Source organism: Protomyctophum bolini, assembly GCF_963924005.1.
Source record: "Protomyctophum bolini genome assembly, chromosome: 9".
NCBI classification, from domain to species: domain Eukaryota; kingdom Metazoa; phylum Chordata; class Actinopteri; order Myctophiformes; family Myctophidae; genus Protomyctophum; species Protomyctophum bolini.
The window spans coordinates 28758102-28778040 of NC_137870.1; the positions used below are offsets into that span (position 1 = coordinate 28758102).

At 42.0% G+C, this 19939-nt stretch overlaps 1 protein-coding gene across 5 annotated transcripts in view; it reads left to right on the forward strand.

Moving 5' to 3' along the window:
- Positions 1-19939, forward strand: part of usp2a (ubiquitin specific peptidase 2a) — a 51542-nt gene that overhangs the window by 20970 nt on the left and 10633 nt on the right. For 3 of the 5 annotated variants that reach the window (XM_080771928.1, XM_080771927.1, XM_080771929.1), the window contains exon 4: positions 19543-19593. In XM_080771928.1, the coding sequence (XP_080628054.1) occupies positions 19543-19593 (51 nt within the window). Of the gene's footprint in view, positions 1-5615; positions 6161-19542; positions 19594-19939 lie in introns of those variants that run through there. The other 2 variants (XM_080771930.1, XM_080771931.1) reach the window with 2 other exon arrangements.

Below are 19939 nucleotides of genomic sequence, written 5' to 3' on the forward strand. Positions count from 1 at the left end.
TAAATATTATATTCTAGTCCAATTTCACAAATGACATAAACCAAGTGTTGTAGCGAGTCGACACGCCTATTCAGAAATGCTGAGGTTTAAAGAAGGCATATTATTACTGTGCACTGACTTGAGTTCATGTACAGTGTTTACTTCTTCTGGCTTGGAGTCAGCTCCTCGTAAAACCATCAACACACTTTCATTCACCCCCTTCTACAAAACGTTGCTGTTGGGTGGAAACCTTGTATGTCCAAAAATTCAAAAATAGCGGATAGACAAGCTCAAAGCGTTCTGTGTTCCGAGCTTGTAGATCTGCTATTTTTGATAATTTTGTGTGACACTGTAGTGTAGAATGATCAAGTAGGGTATTCATTTACGGAAAAACATCAAAAGTTAAAATATAGAGATAAGAGGTTTCTGCCCGACAGTGACGAAGTAATAGATCCCACACTTGTTATAAACGCTCCAGAAATAACATAGTGTCATACAAGGGTGAAATAAGTTTCTCTCTCTCTCTCTCTCTCTCTCTCTCTCTCTCTCTCTCTTTCTCTGTCTGTCCCCCTTTCAATAATATATTTAGTCCATCTGTTTCTTGCTCTTCCTCTTCTTGATCAGCTTATGGTTTGTTTAAACATAATCTGACTCTGGTATGATTTGGAGATTTGTCTGGATTTTGTTTCCCCCCCAGATTGTGAACTGAAGGGAAATCTAAGGCACCAGTCAGAGCATGCACCAATTCCAATACTGGCATCACTAACTTCAATATCTGCCTTCTAAGAGTGTATATGTTAAAGCTGCAATTTATACCGATCTGCCTGACCAAGCATCCTCACTTGATCAGGGAGATATTGCGTTATGAGCTTCAGGCAGTTTTGTATAGAGTGTCCTACCTGACACTACGTTTCTCAATCGAAGAGTACGGCGGCTCCACTTCCAACCATCAAGAAAATAATACCAGCACTCACTCACGTAGTATCCTGGAAGGATTAAAGCTTTATTTTGTTTCCCCCCAGCAGCAAACAACAGTAACAATTTACTGTAACAACAGTAACAACTTACTTGTTTGCTACTGGGGGGAAACAAAATAAAGCTTTAATGAGTGCTGGTATTATTTTCTTGAAGACTGTATCTTCCAGAACCGTGCACCCGTGACATTATGACGTGGAAATACTCAACCGAGTGCTTGCTTTTGCCTTCTTCTTCCACATCCAACCAAGCATACATACTCCAGGCAGAAAAAGTACATCATCATCAAGAATGGTGGCCCCTTATTGGCCAAGGGTTCCCGACCGACATACATATGCCGATTTGCTCAGACACATGTGACGTAAATTTTCCGTTCATTGTGAATGGCATTTTTAATGTTTGTTCAGACAACACAAACATTACAGCTGTAAAGAAACACACACACACACACACACACACACACACAAGATGGGTTAAAATGATGTTTGATTTGTTGACATTGTAACTTTAAGTTACTCTAATGGAGACAAATTCATTATACCAAACAATCCCTCATGGGCTGAGCCTACTGTATAATGTATTAGAAATTTGTCCTAGAGCTTAATAGTTAGGATACTTGTATAATTTTTCTTCAAACTAATGGTATAATTTTTCTTCAAACTAATGTTAGAGTATATGCCTACCTGCCCATGTCCTACATAATGTAAAGTGGATAAAGTTTGAAAATGGAGAAAGTAGATGTGAATGTGATGTGTATTTGGTCCCATGAAACTGTATCAAAAGCATCGTTAAATTGCCTTGTCTTCTCCTAAATCATTGCATCGTAAGCATATCAGATAAATGTGATCCAGCTAAATTATGTCAAGGTAAAATCCAGATTTGAATGCCAGGCTTGTTCTGTGATAAAACCTAATTTGGGGATTAATGATTGAAATATTTTGAGTATTATACTACTAACAGACTGATAGCTGTAAACAGTTGGCATAAAATACAGAATTGCATCAATGGCTGCACAGAATGCTCTATTCCGTTCTGGAACAGGAACCTTACTGTGTATCAAATTCTGTTTGTCACTTACATCAGACAGAATATTATGTTCCTTGCCGTTCTGCAGATAAGTACACGTTGTGAAAGGCTTAAGACCAGTAACAACAATTGGCATTTAATTCTTCTGCCTCCATAAACAATGTGTTCTGACTTGGCTACAGGAAGCAAATAGGACGGACAGGTTATCACCAGTAAGACGCCCTGAGGGCAAGAAGCGACAGAGCGGGGTTGTGCTGAAACAACAGAGCAACTTAATACGGCACAGTTGAATCTGGTGTCAGTGAGTTCAGATGTAGAGTTGTGGCCGGCTCCATATACTGTATGCAGATCTAGTGTGTCAAACCATGTATGGCTTCCCAGGGTTCGAAGAGGTCAGTGTCGTGATATGGAGATCCAGGTGATGATAGTCAGCTCCACATATGGAGATGCATGTGTTGTACCAACTTGGTTCATCTGCAAGTGTGACACGCGTCGCGGCAACCACATGAGACTGTCACGATATGGCCATATATTGACATTCCCATATATGGGCTTAATATTGATGCCATCAGGGATCTCCATATATGGGCATAACAGGGATTGTATTTGAGCATCGTGGGATGGGATTGCCCATAATATGGACCTTCTTTATCTTTTTTTTAATTGACGTTTTCAGGGCTGAAACAACAGAGCTTCTTAATACGACACAGTTGAGAAGCACAAGTTAAACTATTATATCTGGTGTCAGTGAGGTCAGATCCTTCTTCTCCATGTATTGTATGGCTATCCAGGGTTTGATGGGGTCAGTGTCGTGATATGGAGATCCAGTTGATGATAGTCAGCAACCATACTGGTTATCACGAGACTGTCACAATATGGGACAAAATTGACATTACCATTATGGGCTTAATATTGATGAAATTCCCATATATGGGCTTAATATTGATGACATCAGGGATCTCCATAATACTGTATGGAAATTACACGGATTGTAGGCATGACGTCATGAGGCGTGATGAGGCATGGCGTCACGTCACGTCACGAGGCGTAATGGACTGGGCAACCATATATGAAGGCGTGACCGACGACCGACTGTTTTGCAAGTTTTCATAGTAATCTCCTTTTCAGCTTGTTTTTTTCAGTATGTGTGTATGTGTGCTCCTCCCCTCTTTGAGATAACAAGAGTGGGAGAACCTTTGACAAATTTATTTGGCTATTTCTCAGCTCTGTGTCAGAGATCAAAATTTAAACATCTATTCTTTGCTCCCTGTGTCTGTAGTTTTCCACCGTGAGGATGTTTCACCAAGTCCAAGACACACACACACACACACACATGCATGCACACACACACACACACACACACACACACACACACACACACACACACACACACACACACACACACACACACACACACACACACACACACACAGTGTGCCCGGCGGTGGAATGTGTTCCTCACATATTTGTTGTGTACACATGCTTGAGCCTGGGTCATGAGATTTGTGCTAGGGAGTTGCGTCGGTAGGTATGGTGCTATTTTCCCCTGTACACATGGGTTCAGCCCACACAGGGGCCTTGTTGTTGGGTAGGCTGCTCTGCTGTAAGCCCCCTGTCCACTGGAGCATTCCAAAATTGGTAATAAATGTAGTCAAATGTACAATCCTTCTACAAAATGAACCAAATGGACCCATAAAGATTTGTACCCTCTCGAGAGTTACAAATGGACTTGACTGTGTGCGAGAGTGGCTCATGTATAACACATGATTGAAATATAACTTCACTGTTATGTCTCTCATCATGATTACCAGTAGATATTTTTTTATTTAATTAAATACATTCTCCAACTAGAACTGCACTCTGTCGAGTGCCTACTTGCTTGTTGCACACATTAGGCCATACATGGCCTACTAGTGCGCAAGCAGAGCGCGCAAGTACTGTCGACCGCTACAAACTGTCAAATCTCAGCTTCTCTGTGAAAGAACGTTTGAAATATTGAATTATTAGGTTTAGCTATTTGCTACGTACCTAGTTTTTGGAGGTAAAAAAGTAGTATTGTTAAGTATGGTAAGAGACGGCTTTCGATGGTGACGTATATGTCGATCAGTGTCGGGTGGATTTAAGGAAATGCCTCTATTGTATATGTATAATGTCATTTGTAAGTTGATAGCAGTATACTGTGGTTACTTTGCGTATGCGTATGTATCGTAGCAGCATATGACGTCAGGTATAACTGGTATAACTAGCTCTAAATGATGACGTAATAAAGACATGGATTAATCGGCTTTGGATGGTGACGTATATGTCGATCAGTGTCGGGTGGATTAAAGGAAAGGTGGAAAGGAAATGCCTCTATGTAGACCATGTAATTTGTAAGTTGATTAGCGGTATACTGTGGTTACTTTGCGTATGCCCCGTTTGATGCGTATGTATCGTAGCAGCATATGACGTCAGGGTATAACTGGTACAACTAGCTCTCAATGATGACGTAATAAAGATGTGGATTAAAGGACCCAATGCCAGGGTGTAATTGGTTTTCGATGGTGACGTAATGACGATATGTTTTAGTGTCGGTAGGATTAAAGGTAATGCTCCTATGTATACATGTATGTAATCTGACACCACTGCCATATCAAGCACATGTATAGTCATTACGTCATACGCTGGCACGGCGCATATACACATCAAACGGCAACATGGACGAAAACTATTACTTACGCGCTCTGCTTGCGCAAGTAATAATGTCATATTTCTCATGAGCTATTTCACCAATAACAGTGTTACTGCAGGTTACACCTAATAATATCTCCCCCCCCCCCCCACCCCCCTCAAAAGAGCCCTTCTTTTGGCAATGTGCTGCTGGCCTCAGATCAATCCTGTCATGCTTTGGTGTGTAAACATATAGTGTCACTTCATCAAGGTGATGAAACTGAAAGGCAGTAATCCTGTGATTAGATTGAACAAATGACGACATAGACAGACTGCGCTCCAGCAGTCATCATCAACCTGATATATTTAGACGTTGTGGTTGTAGTAACACAGAGGTGAGTTTCAACGGTGAGAGCAGAACAGCTTGCAAACAACTTGGCTGTCTTTGCGTTTCTCGACAGCCGATTCATTTTGATTATTACAGTTGAAATGCATGGTTTTCAGTGGGCCTCTGGTTATTTGATGCAGCTATTATTACTGCTCACTGCTCTTAATTTCCTTACATTCCTTTCACTATACTAGTTTAATAGCAGAAAACTAAATTCTGACCCATATCAGCACACCTAAAATGTGTAAAGATAAATTATCCTATGGATTATGTCTCACATACACCACCATTTCTAACATATAGGCCAGCTCTCTCTCAGACTGATGTGTCTTGGTCAAAACCCTGCCATGCCCACGTGCATGTGGCCATTATAGAGAGCTAGGCATCCTTGGATGCACCCTTGAGATTATTCCAGAATGAATGGATGGATGGATGGATCGTTGCTGTTTGACGTAAAAAGGCTCCCACTAGGCTAATGTGTCATCTTGACGTTTAGTGTGTGGAGTGGACCTACTTTACCCAGGCGAGAGGGGCGGGTCTTCAATAGCAAGACTCTCATCAGACCTATTATTTTTTACACTGGATACGGACGTCGCGGAGTACTGATAGAAATAGAATGATATCGCACTCGCACAGTGTTTGACCGTCATTTATGATTCAACATTCAAAGATTGCTGTGCGTTTATTTATTATAGTACAGACTAGAGTCCTAGACTCAGTTTATTAAAGGGAGCGCCACAGGTCCGTCGCATATAAATTGCTGCTGATCCGTTATGTGAATGCATGGCAAGTTTGCTATGTAACGGGATTTAAGATTGAGAGGGTCGCTGTACTATAGTATCCTACTAATTTATTTCGTTCGTGTTTTTGCGAAAAGATTAGTTTATGTATGTAACAACTCCAAGACTACAAGATCGATCTACAGCCGAAAAGAACAGCCTCGACATCTAAATTGTAATTCCATCGCGCCGGCAACCTGCAGCTAGCATGCCGAGCCTGCGACAGTCCTACACGGTCACTGTCCCCGAAGACTCTCCGCCGGCTGCCTTCCCCTTTCTGAAGCAAGAGATGCGGAGGAAGGGCAGCATGTCTGGCTCTGTGCTGGTGTCAACTTTCGTAGGGCTCATCATAAACCAAGCCAAGGTAAGAAGACCTGTAGCAGGACTCAGGAGGCGATACTATGGAGGACGGATGCATCGTTCTTTGTCAATTTTACTTTCAAGGCTGATAAATGATAATCCCGTTCCTAGTTGTAACCGAATAGAGTCAAATACTGCACAATCAACGCGTTGTTGCCGTTTCTAGCGTGATTCGGGCGTGATATTTACGTGGATGTGAGTTATAGTTTCCGATGTGTAGCCCCCATGTGTTGGTTTGGCTATGTGATAATATTACGGTATTTTGAAAGGTTGCGAGTGAGTGAGTCATGCCAGCGGTTAAACCGCTCCATAAACCGCTGTAGGCTAGTACTCACTGCGATCAGAAGGCCTGCTCTCTCTGTCGGTCACTAGTTATATAACCCCGTTTAATCTCTGTCACACACACTGACTGAACTCACTACGATCTGTAATATTATGTGTAGCTTTAGGGGTGGGGGATAAAAAATAACAGTGGGGGGAAACGGGATCCTTTCATGTATTGAGATCCATACCAATACACAAGATCAGATGATTCTCTTAGTATCAAGGGCAGAAGAGTACTTCAGTACTTCAATACAGAGCAGATAATGACTATATATCACTGTTGTAAATCTTTTTGTTTTATTATGTAGGCTATAATTTTCATCAAAATGAAGACAGGACAAGTTCTAGGATGTTAGCTGGTACAACGAGTAGCTTCTATTATGTAGACCTACTATATTATGTCCTGGGACTGTTATTGTTTCCATAATACCTACCAGTGCCCACATCTATGGAACAAAATGTACAATGACGAATACATAATCACTTGCTATTCAAGGCAATGTTATGTTGTGAATATATTTCTCATGGTACATTGAGGACATGACAGTCATATGAGGACACTAGCTCTGGTCCATAGCCCTAATACTTAATTCTGCCTTGCATTAAGGCTATGGGACCGATGGCTTCTGGCTCTCAAATGAAGCAGACCAGCCTCTCCTCTATAGTGAAAATCTAAAGAACGTTTTACCTAGGCTACTCACCAATACAAAGACGTGGACTCACTCTGAGTATAAAATGCACTTTTTGGCCAAAAAGGGATTTGCTTTTTCACCGGAAAATTCTCTTGGCAATATCGGTAGAGGGTGCCGTGGAGTAACTAAATGTATTTATTTATTTTCGGTGGAAAAATAATCCCTTTCTGGCCAAAAAGTGCATTTTATACGTGTGGTGGCCGGTGGGGGGCTCAGAGTGCGTCTACTATAGGCTTTCTAATGTACCATACTGACCTGACGAAGATCTGTCAAAATTGAAACGTCTATTTATTCAATAAAGTAATTCTTTACCAAAAGAATGGTGGCCCTACCTCTTTCCATAATTGCCTTATTGGCCCTGCACCCACTGTCGAGGAGCGTGTAAATAGGTATGCTCTTTCTAATGACACAACCCATCTTTGTATTGGTGAGTAGGTAAAACGTTGTTTTTCGATTTTCACTACAGAGGAGAGGCTGGTCTGCGTTTCATTTGAGAGCTAGAAGCCATCAGTCCCATAGCCTTAATGCAAGGCAGAAGTAAGCATTAGGGCTATGGACCAGAGCTATGAGGACACGTGCATGACTGCCTTGCAGGTTGGACTTTATTTTGGAAGACCACTGGCCGGCATGGAACATTGTCGCTGCTACTATAAGTGGCAAAGACATCTATCTTAGTAACTGTAGTAGGCTATACATCTAAATCTATATCTAACCAATACTACTGAGTCTATTTAGAGCTCATCATTTCTTCCATCAGATATTAAAGGAGCAATTAATATTACCTCATAGCTGAGGCCTGCTTGTGCTTGGAGACTATTCTACTGAAGAGAGGAGATGGCTTGGTGGGTTTTAGTAATCATTACTGCCGTCATTAGCGCATAGCTTCCAGCATCCAAAAGCTACTGTATGGAGTGCTGTGGACTGGAGCAGCTGTGAGCTGGCTATGGTTATTATGTAATGGGAAATCACATTAGAATACACATGTTAGTGCTGACCCGACACGCTGCTTGTTGTTATGACTCCACCTGCTCCAGTGTTCCTCCACTGCTGTCATCCTCCTGCTAATAGTCCAAAGTGTGCACGTCAGGGAAATGTGTTGGCATTTGCGCTTGCGTACGCGCGACTTGCATGTGTGATGGCCAATCACAGCGGGGCTTTCCTAGAACTGCGGTGGGATCCATAAAAACGCGTGAATGAACGATATAGACTATAGAGAGTATGCGCATGACATCATCATCATACCCGGAAGTTCTGCAGGAACACCTACTAAGTGGCAACAAACTACTCTCTGGCCTTGACAGTCCATGTATCCAAACAGAAAAGTCCTATCCCATTGCATTAAACCAGGGGTTCTCAACAGTTTTGGCCATGTCTCGCGACAATGCCCCACCCCCTTCCCCACCCCAATACAAACTGACCGCTACAAAACGTAATAATAGAGAAAATACATTATGAATAAATACTGAAACCAGATATAATCATTAAGGATGGTTTATGCATGTACTATGTGTATTATGCAAACTCTTATTTCCATTCCATTTGTCAGCCATTCAGTTGCAAAAAAGATGTATTTGAAAGTAATCTGGGGACCCTCCAAAATAATTTGGCCACCCCCCGAGGGGTCGATCGCAACCCCCAGGTTGAGAACCTGTATTAAACAATGTTAAATTACCTTAAATTCACTTTGCCTCTCCATTTGCCACTCACTTTATGCATGCGCACCTCTATAGTCTGACTGTCTGTCTTTATTCACTTTTATACAAGTGTGCATGATATGTTTCCTTGCATTTATGTTAGAGTGTGCATCCAATGTGTTTTTTGTCACATGGGTGTACAATACACCTGTAGCAAGATTACAGGCAGTGAATTTGCAGCAATAAGAAGTTTCAATTAGTTAGAAAAATGTAGGCCCTACAACTCCCCTAAACAGCAGTACACTGCATAACTGTGGCATGCAGATACATTATAGCAACCATTGTGCAGCTGCCAATGTCTCGATAATGACTGGTCGAAGTGTTCTTGAGCAAGACACCTAACCCCTAACTAGCTCCGTGCCCCTTGTGCCAACACCCCTGGATCCTGCAGGAGACCTGCATTGTCATTTCTCCTGGATTTGGTATCAAACTCCCAAAATTCACCAGAACACAGGAACTTACATCTACCATGTTAGAAACGTTTCCAGGGGAGGACCCCCAGAGCCCAGACCCCCCGCTTAGGGGGTATGGGCAGTGAAAGCAATCATACAGAGATGTTCAGTTAAATAATGAATGGTTATTATTAAAGATCGGTCTTACATTGCTTCTTCAGTCATCAAATACATTTCTGTATAGGCCTATTTTTTTGCGTTTTAATCGCTTAAACTGTACCCATCATTTTCCAATGCTAGTAAAGCAAGCCTGATAAAAGCATCAAACTCCCAACATTCACCAGAACACAGGATTGCTGACCCCCCCTTCCTTGTGGCCAGAAATCGGCTGGGCTGAGCTGAAACCAAAAGTTTGCATGAGCAGCACTGCATGAGCTACAGGTAAACCTCTCTCAGCCCAGATGAAGTACACTGACGAGGGGTATTCTAGTTATTCTGGATTCGCAGGGATATTTTAGCTATCTAGTATGATCGGCTCATTAGCTCCATTATGTAAGAACCCCCGCTTTTAGTATATGTACTTCAAATGTCCCATTTTACTGATTTGTTCTCTTAACTGTATTACTTTGCCGTTTGTACCCCTTTAACAGAGAAAATATCTTGCTGACTAGTGACTGCTGATACAGCTCACCACAGCGCTTCCGTGGGTTTCTTTACCCCAATGAAATGTGTGTGAAAGTGGACTCAAGAAGGTGTGAAGCAGAGCACACGGTTGCGTAACAAGACAGATTTTATTCCCCTTGTCAATGCTTTACCACCCTGCTACTGCTAGCTGTTATAAACCACATTGCATTCTAGCCGAATACCTGCAGCAAAAGAACATGGAGGGGGGAGGGGGGTGGTCTTCTCAATAATATTTTGAAACATGACTGCAGGGCTAGTTGAGCATTCTTCTCAGAAAGAGAGTGTGTGTGTGTGTGTGTGTGTGTGTGTGTGTGTGTGTGTGTGTGTGTGTGTGTGTGTGTGTGTGTGTGTGTGTGTGTGTGTGTGTGTGTGTGTGTGTGTGTGTGTGTGTGTGTGTGTGTGTGTGTGTGTGTGTGTGTGTGTGTGCGTGTGTGCGCGTGTGTGTGTGTGTGTGTGTGTGAGAGAGAGAGAGAGAGCGAGCTGTGGATGTACATCACCTGGCACTGTCACAGCTAGCCCTGTTGACTCATCTCAGCTCTCTGTGTTTTTCGAGAGGAAGAAATAAATAGACTGCCTCTCGTTCCCTGCCAAGTGTTTCTGTGAACACTCCATGTGTGTGCCGGTATGTGAGCGAACGTGTCACTTTCTGTTCCCCAGTGAGAGAGCGAGCTGGACAGAAGTGGTAGCTCCTAGAGAGAGAGAGAGAGAGAGGGAGGAGGTCAGAACAAACTGTTCTCTCTTCACAAAGGGTTGCTAACCAATCATTAAGATGGCATGCCATGCTGCCAGTGCCAGGTGGGCATGGGCATACAGCTGTTAAAGGACCACTTCACCACTTTTCTACCTATCTTCATATAATAGGTCCTCACTAATAATCATGATAAAATGGCACAATTCTTTTCTACTCAGTCTGTGTCTCATAGGAGGGCTGTGGGCAGTTTAGAAACCCGTCTACCAGTGACATCATCATTAGACAGATATTTTTTTAAACAAGATTTTTTTCACAAAAATGTTTAGATTTTTATTATCGTGAGAACGATAGCTTCCATTTTCACATTGCAACTATTCAGGACTTGAAAGCCTGCAGTTTATATTAGCTTGGATTCCCATCAATGATGGTGGACGCCGGGTTTCTGAACTGCCCACAGCCCTCCTATGATTCACAGACTGAGTAGAAAAAATGTGTGACATTTTATCATGATTATTAGTGAGGACCTATTATATGAACATAGGTTGAAAAGTGGTGAAGTGGTCCTTTAATAGCAGCAGGGTGTGTGGTTGCATATTGTCGGTTTCTGTCTGGCAGAAACCTTGTATCACAAAAACTCACATTTTACACCTTGTAGACTGATGTGACAATACAGTTGATTCTGAATAATCTCTATCCATATTTCAACTTTTAATGATTTTTTGGTTTGTTTTTTATCCATAAGTTAATGCCCTGCTTCGTCATACATACTACAGTGTCACACAAAACAATCTACTATACAAGCTCACAATGTGTTGTGATATGAGTTAACAGTTAGCAGAAAAAAGCACAGGAAAGTATAGTTCAATACAAGATCTGCTAAGATAATTTATACCGATCTGTCATCATGTTATTTTATCATTTAAAACGCACAGGGTTGTCATTAGAAAAATATTATTTTCTTCCACAGAAACACTATGCAGATCTCCTTTCCTGTAAGGTACAGAGAAAGAACAAGAAAGGGGAAGCAGAACATATCTAACTATGTCTGTTTTTAGGCCTGTAATATTTTATTTATGTTCACATCCAGAGCTAAGCAAAGCGTAGCAGTCATTCCTTAGAGTTTGTCCGTGTTTGAGTACAATAATGCTGCTGGACACTTGTACCTCCAGGTTGTGGGATAAGACTGCATTTTTGTGCTTGAGCTCAGGCCTGGAATCATTTCCATCTTCGTTTCTATCACCAGATATTGACCCTGCTTTAATCCAGTCTGTCCCGTTTTCTTTAAGATTTAATCTTATGTGACTGACTATCAAAGTGCCCACCACATTCTTCAGGCCTGGTAATAACCCAGCGGCTTTCTTTTTCTAGGTCAATGTATCTACTTGTCATATGAATAATGGGAGGTCTAGATGACATGGTTATTTCACTCAGACCTTAATCCGGATGTGCTTAGTTAATTTATACTGGTAATCCGTCTCTCTCACTCGCTCTCTCTCTCTCTGCTTCTATTTTCCAGTCATGAAAGAGTTATGTAATAAAATGTCATGATCATGAACATTGTTTCATACTGTACAGTAGGCCTATCTGTTTTTGAGTGGTGCAACCACTCCAAGGAACAGCAATGTCCGTCCCAACCTATGTGACTATGTTAGAGTACCAGTAGGGGCAAAAGTAGCGCTGTTGTGCCAGAGAGAGAGAGAGAGAGAGAGATAGTGTTGCACTGTTGCCTGCTAATGAGAGAGAGAGAGAGAGAGAGAGAGAGAGAGAGAGGGAAGTTGCACCACTCAGTTCACACAGGTGTGATTTTTAACTAATAAAGTGACCCTCCACAGACACTTTACTAAGATTACGTCCAGGCTCAAACTGTATCAATTCAGATCCAGAAAGTGAATATATATCCAAATTACAAAATAGAATGTGGACACTGATACTGAAACATATCAATAATGGAAATTGGGCTCCCTGATGATATTGTCATGGAGTGTGGGAACCATCTCTCTTCCTGCTCTCTGACTTTTACTTTCTCACCCTCCCATTCAAGTGTTGCATTTCTTTCCGCTTGCTCCCTTCACTCAGCAAGTGGGTTTTAAAAGTCTGGATCTGTGTGTATTCTGTTCTTCCGGCCTCCTCAGCTTGCCGTGTCATGGTCACTCTGGCCCACTTCCTCTGAAGTGAGAGCACTTGAGAGGGTGCCACAGGGAGAGGTCCTGTGTTCTCTAGGCTGTATGATGCAGACCTGCAGTGGTTAACCAATTAAACCCTAAATACTTTGTTGACTGGGGTCCCCCAGTGGTCTGTACTTGGACCCTTCCCATACCATTTTCTTTCCACTCCAATTCTCTCTGAATATAGCCGATTTATTTTGGCTGCATGTTCACATTATTATGACATGCCCTGAATAGTGACACTAGGGTTGCTGTGGTTAAAACTGGTTTCAGGATTTAAGTGATTTCAGGAATGGTCCTTAATGGAAGAAGAAACCCCAGATCAAGAGGCTTTTTAGAACGGGAATATAGGATTTCTGTGGCTCGCAGGCTGAGCATGCATCTTACAGTTGTGAATGGAACATTTGTAATGGGGTTTTCCTCCCCAAGGCAGTTCGGTTTTGTGTGCAGCGTGCATCACCCGGTATGCTCACATAGATGTAGTGAAAATGTTCCCTCATGGCCTCATGTGACTCTTGAACCGGACCAGGACAGATAAGTCTCCTGTCCTCTCCAGGTAACCACTCATTTCTACCATCTTCTGTCTCTTACGTCATTAACATCAACCTCCTATAGCTCACTGTATGTGTAGCTTACAGAGCCTCTTTAATCGTTTACAGTCAGCGTTTTCCGTCGGTAAGCATACAAATCAGACTAATTAGCCCTAACCAATTCACAAGAGTGCTCAGCAAGGCATAGAGGTTGTTAATTAGTCCACATCTGCCACCAGCCCACAAGGTATTCAGCTGTTGTTTTATATATATTATTGTGCAATGTGCAGCACTCCTGGGAGAGAGAGAGGGGATGGCACTCATGGCAGCACTCCTGGGAGAGAGGGAGGGGAAGGCAGCATGTCAGGAGGGACTGACAGAGGAGGAATGGATAGAGGGAGGGAGAGGAAGGATGTGTGTAGGGAGGGAGTAGTGGTGTAAAGTAACACTAAGTACATATACTCAAGTTGTACTGTACTCAGTAAAAAGTATGTGTGTTGTTTTTAGTGGAGTATCTCCAATTTTCTGTATTTTACCACTACATATCAGAGGGAAATATAGTACTTCTTCAATCATTTATTTGAAAACTTTAATTACTAGTTGCTTTGTAGATTTATATTATTATTACAAAACATACATTACCCACTTCAGCCATTTCGGCCATTTGAAAATAGCCCAGATTGTAGATCAGATTTTCTAAAGAGTTGTATACATTTTCAAATTCTGATAATGTGTACTTTCTACTTTTGGTACTTTTACTCAAGTAAATTTTTTATTCCAGACTTTTGTATTTCTACATTGCGGTATTGATACTTTGACTTAACTTAACTTAACCTGTTGAAGGTCGTTACAATTTACAATTTAGGCATTTAGCAGACGCTCTTAATCCAGAGACACTTACATTAAGCAATAACAAAAAGCATGGCATACATCACATATATAAAAAGTAGTTATCATGAATGATGTATAAACTAAGAACGTAACAGTGGAGTATCTATGTAAACTATACATACTATACTATATTATATATTATACATGTGTACTACAAAGTGCTATGACTACATAAAATGCAATTCTAGTGCTGTCTACGTAACAAACTATAAGTCTGTTTAAAATACTAAAATACTATCTAAGTCGTTTAGGCTGAAACGTCACTCTGAATAAACTGCTGCTCTATACAGTAAGTGAAGACAGTGTCCGGGACCCTTTTCTTCTCACTTTGACTTAAGTTACCACTGGTAGGAAGGCGGAAGAGGGAGGCAGGGGGAGGTCCAGAGGCTGGAGGTGAGAGAGGGCAGAGGGAGACTTGGACACATGACGTGTGGGTGGAGCCTGGCTGTTTGACTTGAGGCTCCTCTCAGGATGATCAGCAGCCAGCCAGGCTGGGCCCCTCTGCTCTGCATGTGCTCTGGGACGTTTCACCTTTTCATCTCTAAGCCTCCACACAGCTGGTCAGTGTTCCAGCTGCGGGTCAGGCTAGAGATTTCCAAGAACCAGGCATCCCTCTGGGTCGACTCAGGCTCCCAGGGAGACAATGCCGAGATAATTTGGTCCTGGGACTGTGTTTATGTTAAGACTTCTTGAGGAGAGAAGTAGTTAGATCGGTGTGGTCGTTCTAACCACGTAAGCTCTAGCAAAAATAGCTGTCTATGAGCTGAACATGTGTCTCAATGTGACGTTGTAAGCTTAGTGTATACTGTAGGTTGAAAGTGGTTAAGCTGCACAATGATAAAATACAGAAACAAAGTCACAGTATGTGGAGCATATATAAACTGGACAGGGTGTATAAAGCATATATCAACAGGACAGCGTGTAAAAAGCATATATCAACTCAAAGTAATAGAAACAACAATAGAAAACGTAAAACAAGAATGAATCACATAGTGATATTATGGTCAGGTGAAAGAATGTTAGTATGGTTATTGTTTTAGTAGTAACGTGTATGTTTGTGTGTCACTGTCACAACCTCGCGCTTGGCGGCCGTTTGTGTGCGCTGTCTCCGTTGTGTTCTCTCTCTTTTAGAGTTGTCCCGATACCAATACTGCTATCGGTTACTCAGGCCCATTCCACCCTCAAGTACTCGTACTCGGAACCGGCCCTGATACTCTGACCCGAGTACCAAAACATTCAATTGACACTAGTTGGAACAAGATGTTTTATTGCTAATAAGCAAAATAGGGAACATTTTAGAATTTGATATTTTTTCATAATCGTTTCAGGCAATTATTATTGTGGTAATTGAACATTACAGTATCATTAAGTACAAGGCATGACAATGAAATTTAATTGGAGAAAAAGGGGGTAAAATAAGTAGGGGGTAAAGTAGTTACAAAAACAAACAAAAAAGTACTCGTATCTGTGAGTACAAAAAATTAAGTACTTATACTCGTACTCGGTCTGTAAAAAAGATATGGGGACAACTCTAATCCATTTGTCTATAGACGCCTTAACAGACGACGTCACACTGATAAGCACCAGCATGGTGGCAGGCCGGCAGCACAAGAACACCACCTCTCATAAGATGCAATGGAAAAGTTATAACTGCACTCACGTGTAAAAAATGCCCCATCAAACTTTCAGATGCTGTTTTTCTCCCAGTATGGAGGAAGAATGATTAGGATTTTTATTGTGTTTTATTGTGTTATTGTGTCTTGAAATATACAATCCATTGGTTTCTGTTGTGTGTGAACAATAATAGCAATTCAAAGCAGTTGTCCTCAAAACCACACCTCCAGTCGCTGTCATAAGAACGGGAGGTGCACTCATGATCCAGGCAGCCGATCTGTTTGTCCATGGCTGCACGCGCACCTGCAGCCCATCAAGTATAATTTATGCTTCGTCCCGCGATGGTGTCGTGCACGCAGACCTCTACAACAGTCACGTGATCTTGTATATCAGCTGTTCTCTGTGCGCAATACTGTTGCGCTTTGAAGTATAGTAGTCCCAGGCTGGACCACCCGAAGAAACAAAGTTCCTAATCCACTGGTGCATTGCCGCCCGGTTTCATATCGCTCTCCAATGGGCCCAATATCCACCCACTGTTGTTCTGACAGCAGACGGACACATTGCTAGAAGGCCAGATGGAGATGGCTGAGTTTATTTCTATAATTGTAACATTCCCAAGCGCTTTCTCAGTTAGTACACATAACAGGATAAGCTGGGGGTACAGTACAGTACAGTACAGTACAGTACAGTACAGTACAGTACAGTACAGTACAGTACAGTACAGACCAGACCAGACCAGCACGGTTTCTTCTTCACCAGGTAAATCATTTGTATCGGCTGGCTATAATTAAAGCTTTGTTGGAAATATGTTACCTTATCAGTGGGAGGCCTTTTTCACTGTGTTACTGAAGGCATGCTATTTGGTCAGCTGTTGAAACACTTGTGTTCTTTCTTGTTCTTGTCACTGTTGTACCAGACTAGTCACTTTTGGGGTGGTGTAGTGGAGACCACTCTTGTGGTCAGTGATCAGGTGTTGACCTGGGGGTCACTGACATTGTCACTTCCTTCCAAGGTGTGGTGAGCCTATACTGAGCACATGCCACTGAACTGTACTGTGTTTCTTTTTTAGCCGACAGAACCATGAACTTGAAGACATATGGGCCCTATCTTGCGCCCTACCTTACCCCATATCCCTAAACTCTTTTGCCATGTTTTACTATTTTGAAAAACATTTTAAAATAGTTCAAATAGCTGATACTGTACTAGTTTGATGTAGATCAGCAAGTTTAACTATTTCAAATGAGTACAAAACTCTTCACAGCGTGTCTCTAAAGTATGACACCCAGACAGTATGTCTGTCTGGGTGGTCTCAAGGCTTAGATATTCCGATTTAACTTGCATCCACTTCCTCTCCTTCATCTCTGTCAAATGTCAATGCAGTGTAAGTGCAGTGAACTGAGTAAATGAACAGATGAAAGGATCATAGCTTGAATGGATCATAATAATGACTGTGCTCTCATCGCATTACTTCTCAGAAAGTGAAGGCGCTCTCATAAGTTGTGCTATAGCTAGCTATGCCACATTAGCTGAAGTCTTGAGCGCCTGCATGGAAGATAAACAGTTCCACTGCTAGCTGATTCACTTACAGTAACTGATGTTTAGTAATGTAACAGAGTGGTCCTCTGTTACTTATTCTGCACAGCATATTGGCACTTTATTAACTCGCACAGTTGTATTTTGCAGTCATGATTTTATTGTTGAATACCGTTTCCTGTTTAGCTGAGATGGCCACTCAGCCAACGAGTTCCACCTTGGGAAATGCTTGGTGATTAACAAACATGAGGGGCAAGTGCAATGTGGGTTATAGATTCAATATGTTTGGGAAGTGCAATAATATGGAGTTCTATTGTTGGTTTGATTGAATGCCTAACAATTGCCTGTGATGTGTTTCAGTAAGGATTGGGCTGGACCATGTCAGGATAGCAGGGGGTTAAGATGTGCTGTTGTGATTGATTATTTATGTTGTAGTGTGAAGGACTTATTATATAACTTGTATAGTTCATGTAGTCCACAGAAACTTGTAACATGTGTATGGTTTAAGGTTATTTATTTATGTATTATGTATTATTGTATGCTTATGTATGTATTTAAACTATGTTCTCATTTGAAGACACCCCTGTGTAAATGGTATAGTCCATTCTCATTATCTCCAGCTGGGTATAAAAGGCTGCCATTTTGCCAGTGAACTGAAGTCTGTGCTGGGAGTAGAGAGCTTCCTGTATTTATGTCAGTTGGTACTAGTGCTCCTTTTGTGAATAAACATACCATTGGTTAACCTTTACCAATGCCTCTGTACTGTTTCTCCAGCCACGAACACGGTCATTCTTACAAGTAACCTGCCCAGTGTTAAGGCTTCTGTTCTCTGACTCTACAGTACAGTTTGACTGGCTGACTGACTGACTGACTGACTGACTGACTGGCTGGCTGGCTGGCTGGCTGGCTGGCTGTACTGAGTACAGTTGTCTTCATCTGAGAAAAGTTTCACAGACATGATTCCACTTTTCATAGAGCATTACAAATAATTGAACTGCACGAACCTGTGGAGAACATTCGGCTATTTTCAGATTGAAGAGATTTGGTGTAAAGTATAGCCTAGTATGTAGTTTGTAGTGTCAACAAAGTATGGTAAATAGGAAATAAAGTCATTAAAGGTGGAGAAGTTTGGCCTGGGCAGTTAGCTCAACCCCACGGGTTCGACTCCCGATCCCGACGGCTTTTGCCGCGTGTCTTCCCCTCCATCTCTCTCCCCATTTCCTGTCAGATTACTTTCATCCTATCAATAAAGGCAGACAAAGCAAAAAAATATATCTTTAAAAGAAAGTGGTGAATTTTGGCATCACAGAGTGCCATAGAGACCTTAGCATAGTGCCCCATTTGTATGGGGGGGGTGGGGGGGTGGATTATTGTTCTCTCTGCCAGAAGTGTGCTTAATGCCTTATAAACCCTCTATCAGCCCTTCATATTGCTACTTAGCTACTACATTATATAAGAGCTGCTGAACTTATGTAATCAAATTTCACTGTAGGAATTGATGTACAATTCTGCTGAGCGCTATATGTTTTACATTCTCATTATATGTACTCCTCATGTTACTGGAAACATTGAAGTAAGTGCTTGTACAGTATGTGTTTTAGGTGCTGTTTGGCTATCGTTTTCTATTGTATTTTATGTGGACCATTGAATCCGGAATAAAGATTGATGAATGATCTACTGGGTTAGTGCATGATCTTTTCTTGCCCTGATATTTTTGTATTAGGAATTCTGTTCATTGTGTTGAAAATTCATTGACAGATGTGGTTCTTCTGTGTAACTGAGGAGGGTTTAACACAGGAGCATGAGGCCTGCAGATTAAAATCCTAATCGTTTAATTTAAGTCTGGGAGTATAAAAATAGACCACACACAGCACATTACGCATAGAGAGTATTACTCTATGCGGAATGAAAAGAATGCTTATCAGGAAAAGGCCACAGTCTGTCAGTCATTGCCACACAAATACACGCATGCATACACGTGACATACGTGCACACACACACAGACACACACACACACATGCATGCACACACACACACACACACACACGTGCATGCACGCATGCATGCGTGCACTCACACACACACACACACACACACAATCACACACACAATCACAAACAGGTACATCAAGGCCACGTGTCCTGTTTGTTAATAGTTCTCCTTTGTCTCTCTGCAGAACTCAAAGAGTGCCCAGGGACTCGTGGGGTTAAGGAACCTAGGAAACACTGTAAGTATGCATCGGAGATCGGACGTGCACAACCACACTCAATGACACGCACGCACGCACGCACACACACACACACACACACACACACACACACACACACACACACACACACACACACACACACACACACACGGCCGGCAGTGGCTCAGGGGTAGAGTGACCGGATTAGTTCAAACCCGGGCTCCCCTAGAGTTAGTGTCGAAGTATCCTTGAGCATGACTCTGAACCCCTAATTGCTCCTGATGTGTAGGTTGGTGCCTCGCATGGTTTCCTCCGGCATCGGTGTGTGAATGGGTGAAAGTAATGCACAATCTATGTTGCGCCTTGGATAAAAGTGCTATCTAAA